At 39.5% G+C, this 17,620-nt stretch overlaps 2 protein-coding genes across 4 annotated transcripts in view; one reads left to right on the forward strand and one right to left on the reverse strand.

Moving 5' to 3' along the window:
• Positions 1-10,286, forward strand: Selenop (selenoprotein P). 2 transcript variants are annotated; one of them, NM_001083911.1, is given in 5 exon segments: positions 1-133; positions 3,768-3,983; positions 4,608-4,820; positions 6,945-7,062; positions 8,865-10,286. In NM_001083911.1, coding segments are annotated over 4 exon segments (1,158 nt in total). In that variant the 5' UTR covers positions 1-133; positions 3,768-3,780; the 3' UTR covers positions 9,489-10,286.
• The window catches only part of Ccdc152 (coiled-coil domain containing 152), a 25,042-nt gene continuing 17,086 nt past the window's right edge, over positions 9,665-17,620 (reverse strand). The window contains exons 7-9 of one of the 2 annotated variants that reach the window (XM_087630094.1): positions 13,228-13,355; positions 11,385-11,468; positions 9,665-10,510 (exon numbers count right to left, since the gene is read on the reverse strand). In XM_087630094.1, coding sequence (XP_087486220.1) covers positions 10,388-10,510; positions 11,385-11,468; positions 13,228-13,355 — 335 coding nt within the window. In that variant the 3' untranslated portion in view covers positions 9,665-10,387. 2 annotated transcript variants of the gene reach the window in all.

Below are 17,620 nucleotides of genomic sequence, written 5' to 3' on the forward strand. Positions count from 1 at the left end.
AACTCGTCCCTCTACCCTTTGTAAGCTAACATTCTTCTCGTCGCGGCAACCAGAAACGGTTCAGGGGCTGCTGCGCTTGCAAGGTCGCTGCAGGAGGGAGCACCGAACTTTGGACTGCACCTCAGAGGGCGAGGTAAACAAGAGGGCTATAAATGTCAGTGTCAGCCTGTGGCTTTGTGGATCTGCCCTAACTAGAGCAAAGAGAGGGAAGACGCAAGCTAGTCTGAAGGGGTTGCGTAAGTAGGACTTGATTCTTTTAGAGTTTGGGAAATATTTTCTGAGGTAAAGTATGTTTCTCCCCTGCCTTAAGATAGGCTTAGTAAAAAGATGACTAATAGACATTAAAAAACATTTTTTTAAAGTGAACAAGAAGTGTCTGGGGAAAATAGTTAACTTTTTGAAACATTCTTTTTATGTTTTTATTGTTGCTGATTTCTGTCCTTTACTGGGCCGTGCTCAGGGGAAGTTGGGGCAATGGAAAATGCAGCTGTTTCTCTCTGCAGGAGACTGTGGTCTCAGATGGACAATATCTGGTTAAATTCCAGGGCTTCCCACCGAAGTTTAGAGTGGGGACAGACAAGAGGAAAAGCTAGTGGATTTCAAGAGCGGACATGGTAAATAGGTGCATTCTACCATACTGTCCAGATGTCCAGGGAAATCAGAAGCAGCTTCAGAGTGGAAAGCCGGGACGGAGCAGACTCTGGCCCCAGTGCAGAAGTGGTCACTTTTAGGCAGTAAGGTGGCGCCCTAGGTGGTCCTTTGGTGGGTAACTTTAAGTAGAGAGTGGAAGCTTGAAGATTGATAAGGGGCTTTAAAATGCTGGTCTGAAGTTCAGAGGAAGAGAATATGTGGCAAAGAGTATGCCTGCTTTCCTTTTAACGAGGTACAATCAAATGTAGTTCTGAACATAAACAGCTAATTCAGGCTTGTGACTGAAGACTAACTGAAGGCTATACCTACTGTCCAGTTGTTACTGGATCTAATTTTGTTATGTGCCTTCATTCAAATATATATATTTGACAGTTATAATTAAAATGCAAAGCTTATACCATAAAAACAGCTTTAAGCAAAGCTGAGCAGCCTATTGATTAATGAAGGACAATTCTGCAGGTGGGATGCATCCTCTCCAGTATCCCCTTTGTCACCAGATCACTCTGGGTGAGGGAAATAGTCTCTCTCCTCAGTGATGTTCGACATGTAGCCATTGGAAAATATTTTCTTTACGGCAGAGTATTAAGGGCCGAGCCCTCATGCTGGAGTTCTATAAGAGCTGAATTTGTGTGTGTGTGTGTGTGTGTGTGTGTGTGTGTGTGTGTGTGTGTGTTAGAGATTTGGCCCAGAGCCTCATGTCAATTTAGTCTAGGGAAGAAATACAAGTTAGACTTCCTATTAAGAAACTGAATAGCTTCCTCCCCCCCTTTCAGAGCATAGAGCATAGAGCATAGAGCATAGAGCATAGAGCATAGAGCATGTAGAAAATTTGCTGCTATAGTTATTGCGAGGTGAAATATTTAAAAACTATCAGTATACCCTGCTAGCAGAGAGATCCATGGCTTGGATTGGTCAGAACCAACTTAAATCTACTCTTGTGGACTATTACCTGTATGGTCTTAGAGAAGGCACCCAAGCCTCTCTAAGCCATAGTTTCCTCAACTACAGAAAGGGCAGTAGCTTAAATTTTCTGAGGCACGATTGGCATCTGGAAATGTGCTTAACAGTTTTCCTTTTTTGCCTTTATAGTTCTAGCAAAACCCAGTAATTGACCAACATAAGAATAATCCCTTTATTATTGTAAATATGTCCCTAAAGGAACTTCCCAGATTAAACATCAGAATTAGTACAAATAGCTGAAGTGGATTTAAAAGTCACCTTTTCTCTTTCCTGTCTTGTTTTATTTGGGGGCGTAGCCTCACAGTGTGACCCTGGCTGGCCTGGACCTTGCTATATGTAGACGTATTATATAAGATTCATTCAGTTGCCTCTGCTTCCTGATTGCTGAGATTAAAGGTGTACGTACCACACCCAGCTACCCCACACTCTTCCTCTCTCTTTCATTCTTTCTTTTTGGTTTGATTTTTCAAGACAAGGTCTCACAAGTAGTACTGGCTGTTGTGGAATTCACTACAAAGACCAGGCTGGTCTGGAACTCATACAGATCAAACTGCTTCTGCCTCTTGAATACAGGGATTAAAAGCATGAGCCACTCTTACCAGCTCCTTCACATTTCTTCAGAGGCCCTTATCGTTCCTAGGAGAGAACTCTCTCACTGTATAGCTGAGGATGGCCTCTAACTTGAGATTCTTCTGCCTCGGCTCCCAAATGCTGGGTTACAGGTGTGATGCTGTGACCAGCTAACTTTTTATTCAGAAGAATTTAACGCCATGAGGCCTATTCTCTATTCCAGAGAGGTCTGGAACTCGCCTGTAGCCAGACTGTTCTTGAACCCAGAGGCATCCTTCTGGCTTAGCTCTCTGCTGTAAGTTTTACAGGCATGAGCAACCACACCTGACTTCTTGTATTCTTCTGTCAAAATGACCAAAATGACTCAGAGTTAGCTGTGTAGATGATCATCTTCTACTATTTCTTCTTCTTCTTCTTCTTCTTCTTCTTCTTCTTCTTCTTCTTCTTCTTCTTCTTCTTCTTCTTCTTCTTCTTCTTCTTCTTCTTCTTCTCCTCCTCCTCCTCCTCCTCCTCCTCCTCCTCCTCCTCCTCCTCCTCCTCCTCCTCCTTCTCTTCCTAATGATATTTGCACATTTTTCATGTCTCTAAATTTACCTTTTAAAAAATTCTGAGAGCAGTGGCCCAAGTTTTGGGAATGTTTCTTGTCAGGTATTTACTATTTTAACTTTCCTGTGAGAGGGGCATCTTTTTATCTGAGAATGTTCTGTCCAGCCAGAGGAACTTCATGAAGGTACTCGTAGCAACCATTACCTTCTTTTTGGTGTGCAGAATACTGTAGAAAGAGTCTTAGATGGAGCAAGAGCTCTTGTAATATTGCTCCTTGGCTAGGATTTTCCTCTCTTGGTCACACATAACCATGAGTATGGTCACAATATCAAAGCAGTCTAGTCTTATGTCTGAAGAGATTTAAATCCTATACTATCATGTTACTACATATGGAGGACTAACAAGCCAAAAAGATCAAATGCACCCAAGATGTTTAAAAATGTGGAAGGCTTGAACTTGAAGCCATGTTTACTGTCTGCTTTTGCCTGGCACGGTACAGGAAGATTTCATGCAAGAAGAGCTAAGAAGAACCACATTCATGATGGCACCATGCCTCCACTGTCATGTCCTCACTTCTCTTTCTGGGCTGATTCTTTTCAGTGTTGTGCAGAGTTCAGTACTGACATTTTCTAGATCGACAGGGGACAGAACAAAGCAGTTAGAGCTCAATACATGTCAAATGTGTTTGCAGAATGTTCTGTATGCACTACAGTTGGAAGGTGTTTATGAATATGTGTCTTCCCAGACAGGCGCCTGGCTGTCTAGTCAGGCACATTTCCATATATGTGCTGCTTATGGAAATACTGTAATGTGGTGTAGGTGGACGGCCGATCATCCGACCATTCCTCTTAGCTAGCACCTTCCCCTTTACAGGATCATTTAGTGGAAGGAGGCTCATGACAATGGTGTCCCCAGCCCAACAAAATGGACATGGAATCCATAAGCTGTATTAATAAGTATGATTGTACCTACTGTGTTGAAAGCAGTTCATAGCAATGACTGTGAAGTTATCAATGAAGATTGTATCTCTTGTTTTATAGGAAAACCCCAGCAATGTGGAGAAGCCTAGGGCTTGCCCTGGCTCTCTGTCTCCTCCCCTATGGAGGAGCAGAGAGCCAAGGCCAAAGCCCTGCTTGTAAGCAAGCTCCACCCTGGAACATAGGAGATCAAAATCCAATGCTAAACTCCGAGGGCACAGTGACAGTGGTTGCTCTTCTTCAAGCCAGCTGATACCTGTGCCTTCTGCAGGCATCCAGGTAAGGAATCTTTGAAGGTTTGGGATATCTTTAGGGAAAGGCTACTAAACACAAATGTATGCATATAAAATGCAATACAAATAATGTAATTGTTAAGTAACGCTTTTGAAGACAAGTAAGTTTGTATAGTGCATGTGCGCATGCACACACACACACACACACACACACACACACCACAGATACATACAGTACTATTAAAATGTTTACTGTAGTATTCCGGGGCTTTGGAGATATTTTCCCATTAGTGGAGCAGATACTTTAAGAAGCAGAGGAAGGCACACACAAACACACTAAACACTAAAATGCTAATAGATGGTCTTGCATCATTTAACAACCATAAACAAAAAATATTGGTTAACTCATCCATCAAATATTAATTGCATAACATTCTGTATATATGCAAAATGAATCTAAATTTATACTAATTTGGAGCTCATGTTCATGCAAGCATTTAGCATTAAGTTTCAAGTTTTCAACAATTGTAAAAGTTAAAGGCTCAGTCTTATAACACAAAGAAAAATTACAGCCAGTTAAAAATAAGAGCTTCACGGAAAGCAAAAAGAATGTAGAAGGCAGAACAGATAAACTAAATGTCATCATGCATTTTATGTGTTTTCTCCCTAGATTGGAAGACCTGCGAATAAAACTAGAGAACCAAGGATATTTTAACATCTCCTATATTGTTGTTAATCATCAAGGATCTCCTTCCCAATTAAAACATGCACATCTTAAAAAGCAGGTGTCAGATCACATTGCTGTTTACAGACAAGATGAACATCAAACAGATGTCTGGACACTCTTAAATGGAAACAAAGATGACTTCCTCATATATGACAGGTGAGCCGTCCTCCGGGCCCTTCCTATTTATTTACTTTTACTGCACACAGTAGTCTTCCTTATTGCGGAATGCCACAGTTCACCTCTCCTCGCATGGGATTCCTTACTGTTGGAAACACTTTCAGTTTCCACCCTATGACAGACACTGCCCTACTGTTTTCCTCCCCAGCTTTCTACTTCCTCTCCCCCTTCCTTCCTTCCTCCTTCTCATTTTTCTTCCTACTACATTTCTCCTGTTTACATGCTTGTATTATTCAGGGGGATTTAGTTTTCTTCTCTTCACACTGAACATTCTGCAAAAATGAGCTCATCTTGTCTCTGACCACAATGCCCACACATAAAGCCTAGTGAACTGAAATAACCCAAGTTCAAATACAGTAACTGAACACCAGACCAAGATATGTGTTCCACAGTTGCAGTCATAAACATCTTAAATTTGGTGACTCAAATGGGAATCAACTACATTCTTTCTTAAATGTTGACCTTTCTGTGCGTCTTGGAGGGAGGCCAGCATTACCCTGTTAAACTGTTTTGCAGAACATGACAATACCGTCTTGGGTGATGACCTTGCTGCCATCTGCCCTTCAAAAAACTGTGACAGGCAGGTGTTAAGGAATTGTAATCATTCACCAGCTTCTGTGTCTCACATTTATTTATACTGCTTTTATAATCAGCCCCTCGGGTGACTTTCCTGTTACTTCTCCCTCAGATGTTTGCAACAGCTTCTCCGGTGTTTCTTTCCTGACTTGTATTTAGTAGTAAAGGATTTAAATAAGGTGCTTAACCTTTTTTTCTCATCAAGCACTCAAGTTTCAAATTCCGTCTGCTGAAGTGGTTGGTTTTTATGGTTTTGAACAACATTTTTGAGTTAAATATGAGTCCACCATTTCACTAGGTAGAAATAGAAAACTGACTATACATTCCCCTCTGTGTTAAATAAATGGAAGAATCATTTGCATAACACACATAGTTCTTAGTAATGTGCAGATTAATGACCACACTTGTTCGCGTCTAAAGTAATTGACAATTTTGCAGCCATATGCTTGTGTCTCTTAATTAAGTATGGTAGTTGTTTTGTGCATGACATGTATGAATCCATTTTGGAATCTATGATTAAATAAAGCATTCATATTTTTAGAGAATTTCAATGCATATATTGTCTTCTATACAACATTCTGAGTTGAAGCTTGCTTTCTTCTGACTCCATACGGGCTGAATGTTCACTTTGCTTCCCATTAAATATCATTTTAGCATTACGTTTGCTTCTCTTAGGCCTCTAAACTAATCTAGCCAATAGTAAAGTACACTACTTTGGCACTCATATAAAGATGTATATTTTGGTATATAATGTCGGTAAAAATAGACATTTCAACCTTATCATTTTTGAGAATGTCAAATTATAATCCTAGTTATTTTATTGAAGACTTTATTATGTCAGGTAGCTCATTAAAAAAATGAGCTAGTGGGCCCAGGGCATGCATGTGTTATATATTGGAACGCCAGTACTCATGATATTCAGTAGACAGTGGAATCATGAGTTTAAGGCTACCTTAGATGCCACAGTGAGTGCAAGGCTAAGCTGAATTAAATTACCTAAAAATCTACCTAAAAAAGAAAAAAAAATCAAGGACTGGGGATGTAGCTCACTGACAGAGAACTTACATAGGACGTGCAAGGCCTAGGTTTATTTCCTACACTACAAAAATAATAAATAAATAAGATTCTGCCCATTCTGGACATTGTTTTGGTTGTGTTATGATTTCTGGTTCTGTGAAATTTGTCTTGCCTAAGCAGTTTTGAAGAGTTGCCATGATTAGTCTTTGGCAGAATATAAAATTAAAATTAAACATGTATTTGAGTCAGTCATTACACATTTAAAAAATTATTAGTGACACATATAACTTTTCAATACTAATTAAATATCCAGTACTAACTTCAAATACTAAGATTAGGCTCAGTGTAATCTCGCTGTACCCTGACCTGGTATACATCCTGGAAACTCAACTGTAGACTCCGTTCAAGGAAATGTATTAAAAGCATAGAAGAGTCTTGGCCCATAGCACCTAACACAATGGAGCCCTAGTAGGGCCACAGTACAGTAGTAACCTCGTGTTTGCCTTTTAGATGTGGCCGTCTTGTGTATCACCTTGGTTTGCCCTACTCCTTCCTCACTTTCCCGTATGTTGAAGAAGCCATCAAGATCGCTTACTGTGAGAAGAGGTGTGGAAACTGCTCTTTCACGGTAGGTATTTTTCTCAATTGCTTTTACTGGGGGATAAGGAGAAAACTTTAAAAAAAAATTCTACCTAAATAAGTGGTTCACCATCGATTATAAAAGGAAAAATTTAAATGCACATTTTTTTTTGTTAGGTAACACACTTTAAAACATATTTTCAAGATTTATATTGATGCCTTTATCTAGAAAGTCTCTCAAAGCAGACAAACTGGTGAGATGGCTCAGTGGTTAAGGATACCTGCAGCTTTGGCAGGAGAGCCCTCTTCAGTCCCCATCACCCACACAGCAGCTTAGAGCCATTCCAATTCTAGTTCCAGGGGATCCAGTACCATCTTCTGGCCTCTGAGGGTACCAGGTACAAATGCAGTGCATTCAATACATGGAGGCAAGACATTCATACACATGAAGCAAAAATAAATATTTAAAAATAATAAAAAATCAAGGTAGATCACTATGTCAGTTACTAATGAATGTTGTTGCATGAAGGATGTGCTCGAAGAATTTAGTCAACATTTAAAATATTCTGACTGTGGAAACCTGGGCAGAAGCTCTTCTATGATGTCAGGGAATTAAAACTATTTAGTTTGTCAGGGATTCAGGACAATCAGGTTTTTAAAGAGCTATCCTCTTTTCCTTCTGTAAGTTGAATATTGCACTCCCATGTAAAAGAAACATGTACTACCAATTACTGATATCTCCTAATAACCATGAAAACGCTTATTTCTTGTTATGAGAAGTACTACATTTAAATATTTCTATACAAATTTAATTTTTATCAACTAAAATGTTTTCCCTCCTATTGAAGTGAAAATAATTTTAAACAATGTTTGCTAAATTGGTCAGATTGTTAAATTTTAAATTCAGGTTTAAAAATGTTCTGAAATTATATAGTAATCAATTAATTTGGTTGGCGGGCCACATTAATCATACCAATTTGACATTTTAATATTTATAAAATTCTGAGAGCTATTTTCAGATTTTAAAGAGGAAGAGACTGAGTTGCAAATAAAGCTCTTAAAGTTGAACCGACACTAAATAATTAGTGCCATTAAGTTTTATTTTTCATATTTTGGGATTATTTTTTATTTTGTATTTGTGTAAATGCCTACTTAAATTTGCCCAGCTGTATTGAAATAAAAAGGCAAAAAGATTTCCCATAATAGGCTTAAAACTTGTGAAGTATTCAAAGAGAATAAGATAGCATAGAATCTGATATCTACATCAATTCGGGACCTTTCTGTTTTGCTGTCTCCCAGATGCCATCAATTATGTGATACATTATTTGTTCAACCAAGAGAGAGAAAAAAAAACTGCTGTCAATTAAAGTAGGCTGCGATGCCATTTTTACACAACAGAACTGTGAAAACATTACTAAAGCTTTGGTGAAATTAAAAACATCTTCTCACATATGTTGCAGAATGAAAAGTTGCCTGTCTTTGCTGACATTTTTGAGTTGTCAGAGAGAAGCTATTTAGCTTTCGACAACAGGATTAGATCAGATGGCGAGCTTGAAAAGTGGCACAACTGGTTAAGATTCTGAACTATTTGGCTAGCTTCATTACACTCAGCCAGTTAACTTAAGTTTGATTTTACAGAGAGAAATATAGTAGTTTGGTTTCTTTTGATCTATTATAAGAATTGTAGATGTTGCGAGTAAGATCAGGCTCATTTTTGTTGATGTACTAGCCAAGTGTATCCCACCCGATTCACTTGTTGGAATGAAGTATGTTGGTTCTACAAGTAATTTTGTCCTGCATTCATGGTAGTTCTATAAGCGAGCTAATAAGTGATTTATAAATTTGTTCCAGAGTCTTGAAGATGAAGCCTTCTGTAAAAACGTGTCCTCGGCTACTGCAAGTAAAACCACAGAGCCCTCAGAGGAGCATAACCACCACAAGCACCATGACAAACATGGGCATGAGCATCTTGGGAGCAGTAAGCCTTCAGAGAATCAGCAACCAGGGGCATTAGATGTTGAGACAAGTCTTCCTCCTTCAGGCTTGCACCACCACCACCACCACCATAAGCACAAGGGCCAGCACAGGCAGGGTCACTTAGAGAGCTGAGACATGGGGGCAAGTGAAGGCTTGCAACTTTCACTTGCCCAGAGGAAGCTCTGACGAAGGGGATGCATAAACCAGCTCCTGTGTAAGTTATCTGAGGAGTCTGGGGCAGCTACCAGTAGCTGCTGCTGCCACTGCCGACACCTCATATTTGAGAAGTCAGGATCTGCAATCACTTGACAGTGTGCCGAAAACCTCCCATCCTTGTGTAGCTGACAGGGGCTTTTCGCGGAGGAGAAAGTCATTGAATCCTGTCAATGTAGATCACCTCCAGCTGCCTGACACAGTCAGCATGTAAGCCCCACAGAAGCCAGCCCCAACTGAAGCTGAAATAATAAGACCAAGAAGTGAAAATGAAATTTGAACTAAATATTTAAAATAAAGCGTACTCTCCCCAACTCCATCTAAAGACACAATTTCATTTCTAGAATGTTTCCAATCCATTTAATTAATTAGTGAAGTAAAAGTAGTTGAAATTGGATTTGTGCAAACATGGAGAAATCTACCACATTGGCTTCTAAAATTTAAAATTTTTATGCCACAAACCATTTCATCCAAATCAGATTTGTACCGTGGGGCAACTGAAAAGTGATTGCGGCCATTGGTTAATATGTCTTCCTTTTTCTTTCTCCAGTGTTCTAGTTACATTGATGAGAACAGAAACATAAACTATGACCTAGGGGTTTCTGTTGGATAGCTCGTAATTAAGAACGGAGAAAGAACAACAAAGACATATTTTCCAGTTTTTTTTTCTTTACTTAAAACTTTCAAAACAATAGAAACTTTGTCTTTCTAATCTTATACTTTAAACCGATTAAATCTTTAACAGACTACATTTTAAATATCTACTTATCTTTTTTATCTCTAAGACTCCTAGTTTGAGTTTCACTACATATATCTGTGAATCTTGTTTTTTTCATCTAATGCTGTATCAGTCTTCTGAGTTGTGAGTGACTGTCTTGAAAGATGTAATGGAAGAAAAGTATGGTGTTAATCTGCATAGTGCTTAAGACAGTATTTCCATAATCAATGACGGTTTAATAGAGAAACTGAGTCCTATGAACCTGAACTCCTTTATGGCTAATACAATTAAGCAAGAATGGAGAATAGAATTGATTGGCTACAGTACAGATTATCAAAAATAAATGCAACTTAAAAAGCTGGAAAGTGTGTGTCTTTATTGTTCAGCTCACATTGAAAGTAGAAGTGCATCTTTAGAGCCTTAAAGAAAACTAGGTAAGTTGTTGCTAATACACTAAGTGCCCTGCTCAAAACCGCCTCCGAGTGAGGCGGGTGTCTTTGGAGGCCGCGAGGCGCTGCTCTAGGTCTCGGATAGTGTTCTGGAGACTTGCAATTTCCTTGTTCTTTTCCTCCTGAAGATGCTGAAGCTTCTAAATGAAGCAGAAAAAAACTTTGTCATAGCAACTTAGAAGTAAGGTTAAGTATAATGAACTACAAAGTAGCAATCATAACACTTGTACTTTAAAAACTATCCTATGGACTGGAAGGCCTGTAGCTTCATTTTTGTGTGCTTTAAAGAGAAAGTCTAGTATAAGGCTACAAAAATAATTTAATATACTTAAAACAAATATGTTATGGTTTGCCCTGGAGTTATCGGTATTTTGATGCTAATTTCACTGCCCCAAGGACAGCTGCTTAGTCACATACTCAGGAATCAGGTGACTTCACCAGAACCTTCTTCCCACTGAATTTGTAAAATACAGGTGAGGGGCAGGTATAGGATAGAAGGAGGCCTGTCATTGGAGGAGAAGGAAGGATGGGCGGGAGAGAAGTTTGAAGGAAGAGGAGAAGACTGGAATGGAAAAGAGGAAGAGACAGGAGGGAGAGAGAGAGAAGCCATGGCAGGAGACATTAAGATTCTGCTCTGTGTATTTACAGGTTGCTATTAATATGTTCTTAAGGGATGGATGGTACTGGGCTTTGTATGTTTAGGTGGGCAATTATATCTTATCAATTGGATCTAAGGTTATTGTGTTGTGTGTTCTTCATGTGTAGATTTAAGTGTAATGGAGTGTGGGGCGACTGGTCTGGGCCGCCACAGAATTGGAATGTGTGCTTCTGGCAAGAGATCCAGCAGATATCTTGGGGCACTGCGGTGCTGAACCTAGGGGGATAAAAGACAACTATACTTTTTCTATTTTTTATATTGTTACAACAACACAAATATTAGGCAATTTTTATAGGAGCATACTAAGAAGACAATTAATTAACTGAAGTTACAGTTATGGGACAAAAGACACATACCCTTCTGTAGATACTTTGCGGCAAAATAGTAGCTTCCGGATATGGTTTTGACTTAGTCTGAGCTCTTGCTAGTTTAGTGTCAAACTGAACCAAATTCAAAAAGAGAAAGTTATTAAGGGTGTTACAGTTTAATACTTACAAACAATGTTTCCAGCCAAATATTTTTCTCTGTATTTTGTAATTGAACACATTCTATTTAACAGACAGAAAAACCTTTATGAAACAATTGGAAAAAAGAAGGAACATGCAAACAAGAGTCCGCTAAGTGTGGGGTTAAAATTGCTGTGGTGGCTTTACAAAAGGCTGGACGCTGGGTACTACCTGCCTAGGTAGCAAGGATTTATTTTTTAATCCACCACTGTTCTTCCTACTTCTCCACATGAGGCATGTGCTTGACCACTGAGCCACAAAAGATTTAATCTTACAACTGGTATATTTTGTCAAGAAATAATGGTGTGATTCACAGACTCAGGAGAAAAGCTCATATGTCTTTCAAACGTTGAAGCCAAACATTAGAATTTGGATGTGATTTAGTCAATTCCTCCTTTTTTAAAAAATTAAATTGAGTCAAATTAAAAGATTTAGTATCTTCTCATAAGCCATTTTTTTTTGCCCAATATTCCGCTATAATTCTTCCTTTCAGATTTATCTTAGCATGTTCTCTGAGAAAACTAGGACAAGCTTTCCATGAGATTATTCCCTAGTTTAAGGAGAGAATACTTAGTTATAATAGAGATAGATAAGACATCTGAGTACTATCCAAACAGCATAATCAGACGAGACTAGTGACGCGGTCCAGAGAGCAAATAAAATACAACAACTAATTGATAGATGACACGTTGGGCTACATCTTGAAATATGGCCTGTTGTGTTCAGTTGGCCATTCAGTGCTCTCTGTGGACATTCTTGACCAGGATGTGGCACCAGCAGTACAGCGGCACAGTGGCTGCCATGGCAACAGCAAAATTCCTCAGAAGCAACACACATATCCCTGCTTGTGCCCAATACAGACTCCCAACAAGTACCCTAGGCATAGCAAAATTCCTGGTAAATAAATAGTAAATTATGTCATCTAAGATCTGTGGATTCTTTGCAGAATGTAAAGTGGAAGTAGAGATGGGTAGAAGCCATGGCATAATAATTTTAAAAAAGACATTGGTAGAATTTAGAAAAAATGCAAAAGCCAAGTATTCTGTGAGCACATCGATATCCTTGCAATTCTGACATATAGCTGAGCAGCTCATTGAGAAGAATGAAGAACTAGAAAGTTTATCAGATACACTTATTTAAAATACATTTAGAAATGTTTCAAAGGAATTTTGCCTCTAGAATATATATCTTCACAGGAATATATTGTGGAGAAATTTGTCTGTTTTTATCCCAAATAAAACAAAAGGGTTCCACGATTTCTTCTGGAATTCCTTGTACTCTGCCCATGCTGGGATGGTGGCCTTATGCTGCCTGCATAGACTAGACTGTAAGATCAGGTGGCTCCTGAGTTGCTGTCCTCATTCTCAGAGGAAGCAATATTCTTCCTGGAAGCTAGGACCATCTTTAGATCAAGTGCTGAAAAGCATATGTCCTGTAGACTGAGCATTGCTTTTGCTGAAGAATGAGAAAGTGTGATGTCTTCTACCTAGGTCTGAAATTTGTCATTGCAGTCAGAAATAAACACCGAGGACTGTGTTCCTGTTTCGCCAACTCATAAACACCTACTTCTTTTTTTTTTTTATTATTATTAACTTGAGTATTTCTTATATACATTTTGAGTGTTATTCCCTTTCCCAGTTTCCGGGCAAACATCCCCCTCCCCCCTCCCCTTTCTTATCGGATAAACACCTACTTCTATATGTAGTCTGAGTATTTCATTTCTCTTTTCCTTCTCCTGAGTTTTCAACGTTGCATTTAACTCTGATATTTCCATCTCCTTCTTTGCCATTAGTTCTTTGTGCTTTTCTTCATTTAATTCAACTAAATAAAACAGAAACAGATTCATTCACTTAACAGTTCAAAGTTATGTGATTTCATTTCTTCATTTTACATTTACTTACTCCACATGTTTATTGTTCTCCTGTGTAGTAGGCATTATACTAAACCCTCCATGCAAGTTACATGTGTTGCATGTTTTCATGGAATTTCTACTTTAGGTAGAAGGCAGACATTAATTACAACCGTGGTTGGGATGACACAGGAGAAACATGGCAATGTGCTGACAGCTTGGGGGGAAATTATATTAGTTGCATTTTCCATCACTGTAACAAAATACCCAACAAGAAGCAACTTAGGGGAAGAAAGTTTTCTTTTTGGTTCATGGTACGAGTGGTTTCAAGCCACCCTGTGGAACTGACAGCCATGGTGCTCTGTGGTGATGGGACTCTGCATAGCTGCTTGGTCTCAGTGGACCAGGAAGCAGACACATAATACAAGTGGGGCTGGACTAGAAAACTCAAGGCTTACTACCCTGGTGACACACTTCCTCCGGGTAGGCTCTACCTCCTAAAGGTTCCTCAATCTCTCAAAAACAGCAGCAAGTGTTCAAACACGTTAGCCTGTGGGGGGACATTTTGCATCCAAAAGGTGAGAGAATTGTTAACCAAATTTGTTGGAGGGGCCTAAGAGGAAGGGGTCTTTCGCAGGGTGTTATTTTTTAAGGCAGAGCAGCACATAAAAGTCATTTTTCTAGGTCTAGTTGTTACATCAAATGAGAGCTGCTGAGAGAAATGCGGGCTCCATCTCAGGAGAAAGAAACGAGGTCCATGATGAGCCCACTACCCAGTGTCTGTTTTAAATTGTGGTTTAAATGGGAAGCCTGGCTGCATAGTGTATCATTTGTATGCATGTAGTACCCTAGACTGTGCAAGGCACATCCATGTGAGGTGTGGTGGTTTGAATAAGAATGGTCCCCACAGGCTTATATATTTGAATGTGTAGTCACCAGGGAATGGCTGTATATGAAAGGATTAGGAGGGGTAGTCTTCTTAGGGGAAGAGTGCCACACTGAAGTTTCAAAAGCCCTTGCCAAGCTCAGTGTCTCTAACGAAGGATCCAGATACAGCTCTCAGCTACCTGCCTACCAGTTGGAATAATGGACTCTGAAACTATAGTGTGTATATATATTTTAAGTAAATGATTTTTTTAAAAGTGAATTTTATTAATAAATCACATTTTAAAATTGTGTGTATAGGGTAGTTTTAATGCATTTTAGATAAGCTATTGCACAGTATTTGAAATACAAATGTATTTTGAATGAGTAAATTATTTGTGCTCTTAAGCAAAAATAGCTTACAAAATAAGATACTCAGAAGTTGGGAAGGGACACAAGTTTGGATTGTTAGTTTAGAAAATCTGAACTACACTTGACTGCAGATTTGCAAGTCTTTGCTGTACTTTCCCAAATGATCAGGCCTTTTTCCTGATCAACATCACATCTCTATGCTTCATCAGCTTTCCTTAGAGCATTCTTTTTTTTTTTTTAATTAACTTGAGTATTTCTTATTTATATTTCGAGTGTTATTCCCTTTCCCGGTTTCCGGGCAAACATCCCCCTAATCCCTCCCCCTCCCCTTCTTTATGGGTGTTCCCCTCCACATCCTCCCCCCATTGCTGCCCTCCCCGCAACAATCACGTTGACTGGAGGTTCAGTCTTAGCAGGACCAAGGGCTTCCCCTTCCACTGGTGCTCTTACTAGGCTATTCATTGCTACCTATGAGGTTGGAGCCCAGGATCAGTCCATGTATAGTCTTTGGGTAGTGGCTTAGTCCCTGGAAGCTTCCTTAGAGCATTCTTAATCTTGCTAATAACATATGTTATCAAGGACGGTTGCCTCAAGAAAATCTCTTATTTTAATAAGAGCCAATCAGTTCGCAAAATCCAATAAGGGAGTTCTACCTACAACTAATCTATGACTTTTAGACCTTGTTTTCCCCATTTGGACTATATATCTAATCTCTCTACTATCACTGGTATGTCAAAATCCAAACGCTCTGTTGCCATGTCAGTCATCTAAATACAATCGTAGTCATGGCCATCACCTTCACAGTCACTTCAGATTTTCTTACCCCAAAAAAAGTGACAAAGAATACATCTTTAAGCAATAGTCTTTCTCTTGCTGAATCTTCTGGTAAAATATAAAGAAAAAGCAGGAATTAGGCAATCACTCTCTAACACATCCAATGTCTTCCTCTCTGAGTATCTGTCTCTAGGCCTGTGGTGGTTGGAATCAGACATATCCCACAGGCTCATGTGTTTGTGCACTTTTCCCTCTGAGTTAATGGTGCTGTCTGGGGAGCTAGTGTAGCCTTGCAGCAGGAAGTACAGCAATGGCAGTGAACTTCCAGTTCACTCTGCCTGCTTTGTGCTTGCAGTTGAAGACATGATTGACGTCTTGGCTTCTTGCTCTGGCCACCTGCTGCTGTTATGGATATTACTGTTCCTCTGAAGTCATAAGCCAAATAAATTCTCCCTTTTATAAGTGGCCTTGGTCATGGTATTTTATAACAGCAGAAACAAGTTACTAATAACTTACTAAGAAGCTAATGCCAGTGAGTATGTGAACACCCTAAACATGTTGATATTTTGAGAAATGTGGAAGACTAGAACTTTGAACTAGAAAAGCAATTGAATGCTGTAAGCAGAGCTTAATGTGCTGTTCCAGTAGAAACCTGGAAGACAGGCGGTGCTGAGAGTAGTGTGGACTGTTGGGGCCCTGCTCAAGAGGTTTACGAGGGAAACAAAGACTTTATCAGCAGTAGAGCTAGAGGCCATTCATGTTATATTTTGGCAAAGAAAATGGCTGTTTTCTACCTGTGCCCTGAGATGAAGTAGAGCAAACAAACAAACAAACAAACAAACAAACAAACACACCAGAAAGTAACAGTTCAAAGAGAAAAAGAACATAGAGTAAGCAGTTTGATTTTACAGCCAAGGCAAGTGCTGAAAAAGTCTGTAATTGTTACGGAAATTAGCACAGTTAAGGAGAGGCCCCTTGTCAGTTAAGTTTTCAACTTGTAAAAGGATGAGGCCTAAGAGGAACTGGATTTTAAAAAAGCTACCAGGACTGGAGGGATGATTCACTGGTTAAGAGTGATGCTCTGGCATAGGACACGGGTTCAGTTCCTAGACCCCACATAATAACTAACAACCATCTGTAATTCCAGTTCCACAGGATCTGACGTCATCTTGTGCAGGGAATGCATGCATATATTACATAGACATATATGCATGCATAACATCCACACATATTTTTAAAAATATTAAAAAAGAGAAGCTGCTGCAAATGTGATTCGAGGGGTGAGAGTAGACCCTAAGCTGGCTCTCAACTTAGTAGTGGCATCCACATGGGACCGGCTTTGGAGTTGTGAACACAGTGAAGATGTGTTGGGGATTCTTCCTCTGTGGCTTCAGAGCCACCAAGGCCAGGGAACGTGTGGCAGTGTTGGAGGTGCTGCAGGAAGGCTCCGAAAGGCCATCACTAAAGCTGTGATGGTAGAAAATGCACTTATTCTACATGGCTTCCACACACCTCTTGGTTACAGTGGGGACCCAAAGGCAATAAAGATGCAAGAGTCATAAGGCATCTGCCAAAGAGAGCGCCACAGAGGGAGTCGAACCTGCCCAACACTCCTTACTACTCAGCACTCCTCAGACGTCTCAATGAAGTCTTTTCTGAGACTCACGGCAATCTCTTAACTCTGACCACCATAAAATTTAAAAAGCAAGTTGTATAATTCCAACACACGATGGCACAGAATATACATTATCTTTTGAAAAGTGAGGAATGGGAATAGAGTGAGGAAACACTGGAACAGAGCAAGTCCAAAACCCAGAAGGGCAAACTCCAAATCCTGTATCTTCATGTGTTGTGTCCTCAATTACAGGGCGCTATCTGAGCATTTAAATGTCTGCCTTATTGACCACATTTGAATTCACTTCCCACGTTTAAAGTTTTGCAAACCATACAGTTCTTTCTGGCTTCTGACTACTAAGGAACACTGTGTGTCTTAGATGGAGCTGTGTCATTACAAGCTATATTAGAGTGGTTTCACTGTGAAGTTGAAATGACCTTTTGACTTTATCACAGGTGACAAACATGCTTTATATATTTTGAAGTTTTCACACAACCGTGATCTGAGAAGTTTCTAGAGATAGTGAACTGGTTTGTGTTCCTCTTAAGGAGACACTGAACTAAGTGTTTTTACCTGAATATTTACCTGTCTCAAAGATAATTTGTTTTAGTA

Source organism: Rattus norvegicus, chromosome 2, assembly GCF_021556685.1.
Source record: "Rattus norvegicus strain SHRSP/BbbUtx chromosome 2, alternate assembly SHRSP_T2T, whole genome shotgun sequence".
NCBI lineage: Eukaryota > Metazoa > Chordata > Mammalia > Rodentia > Muridae > Rattus > Rattus norvegicus.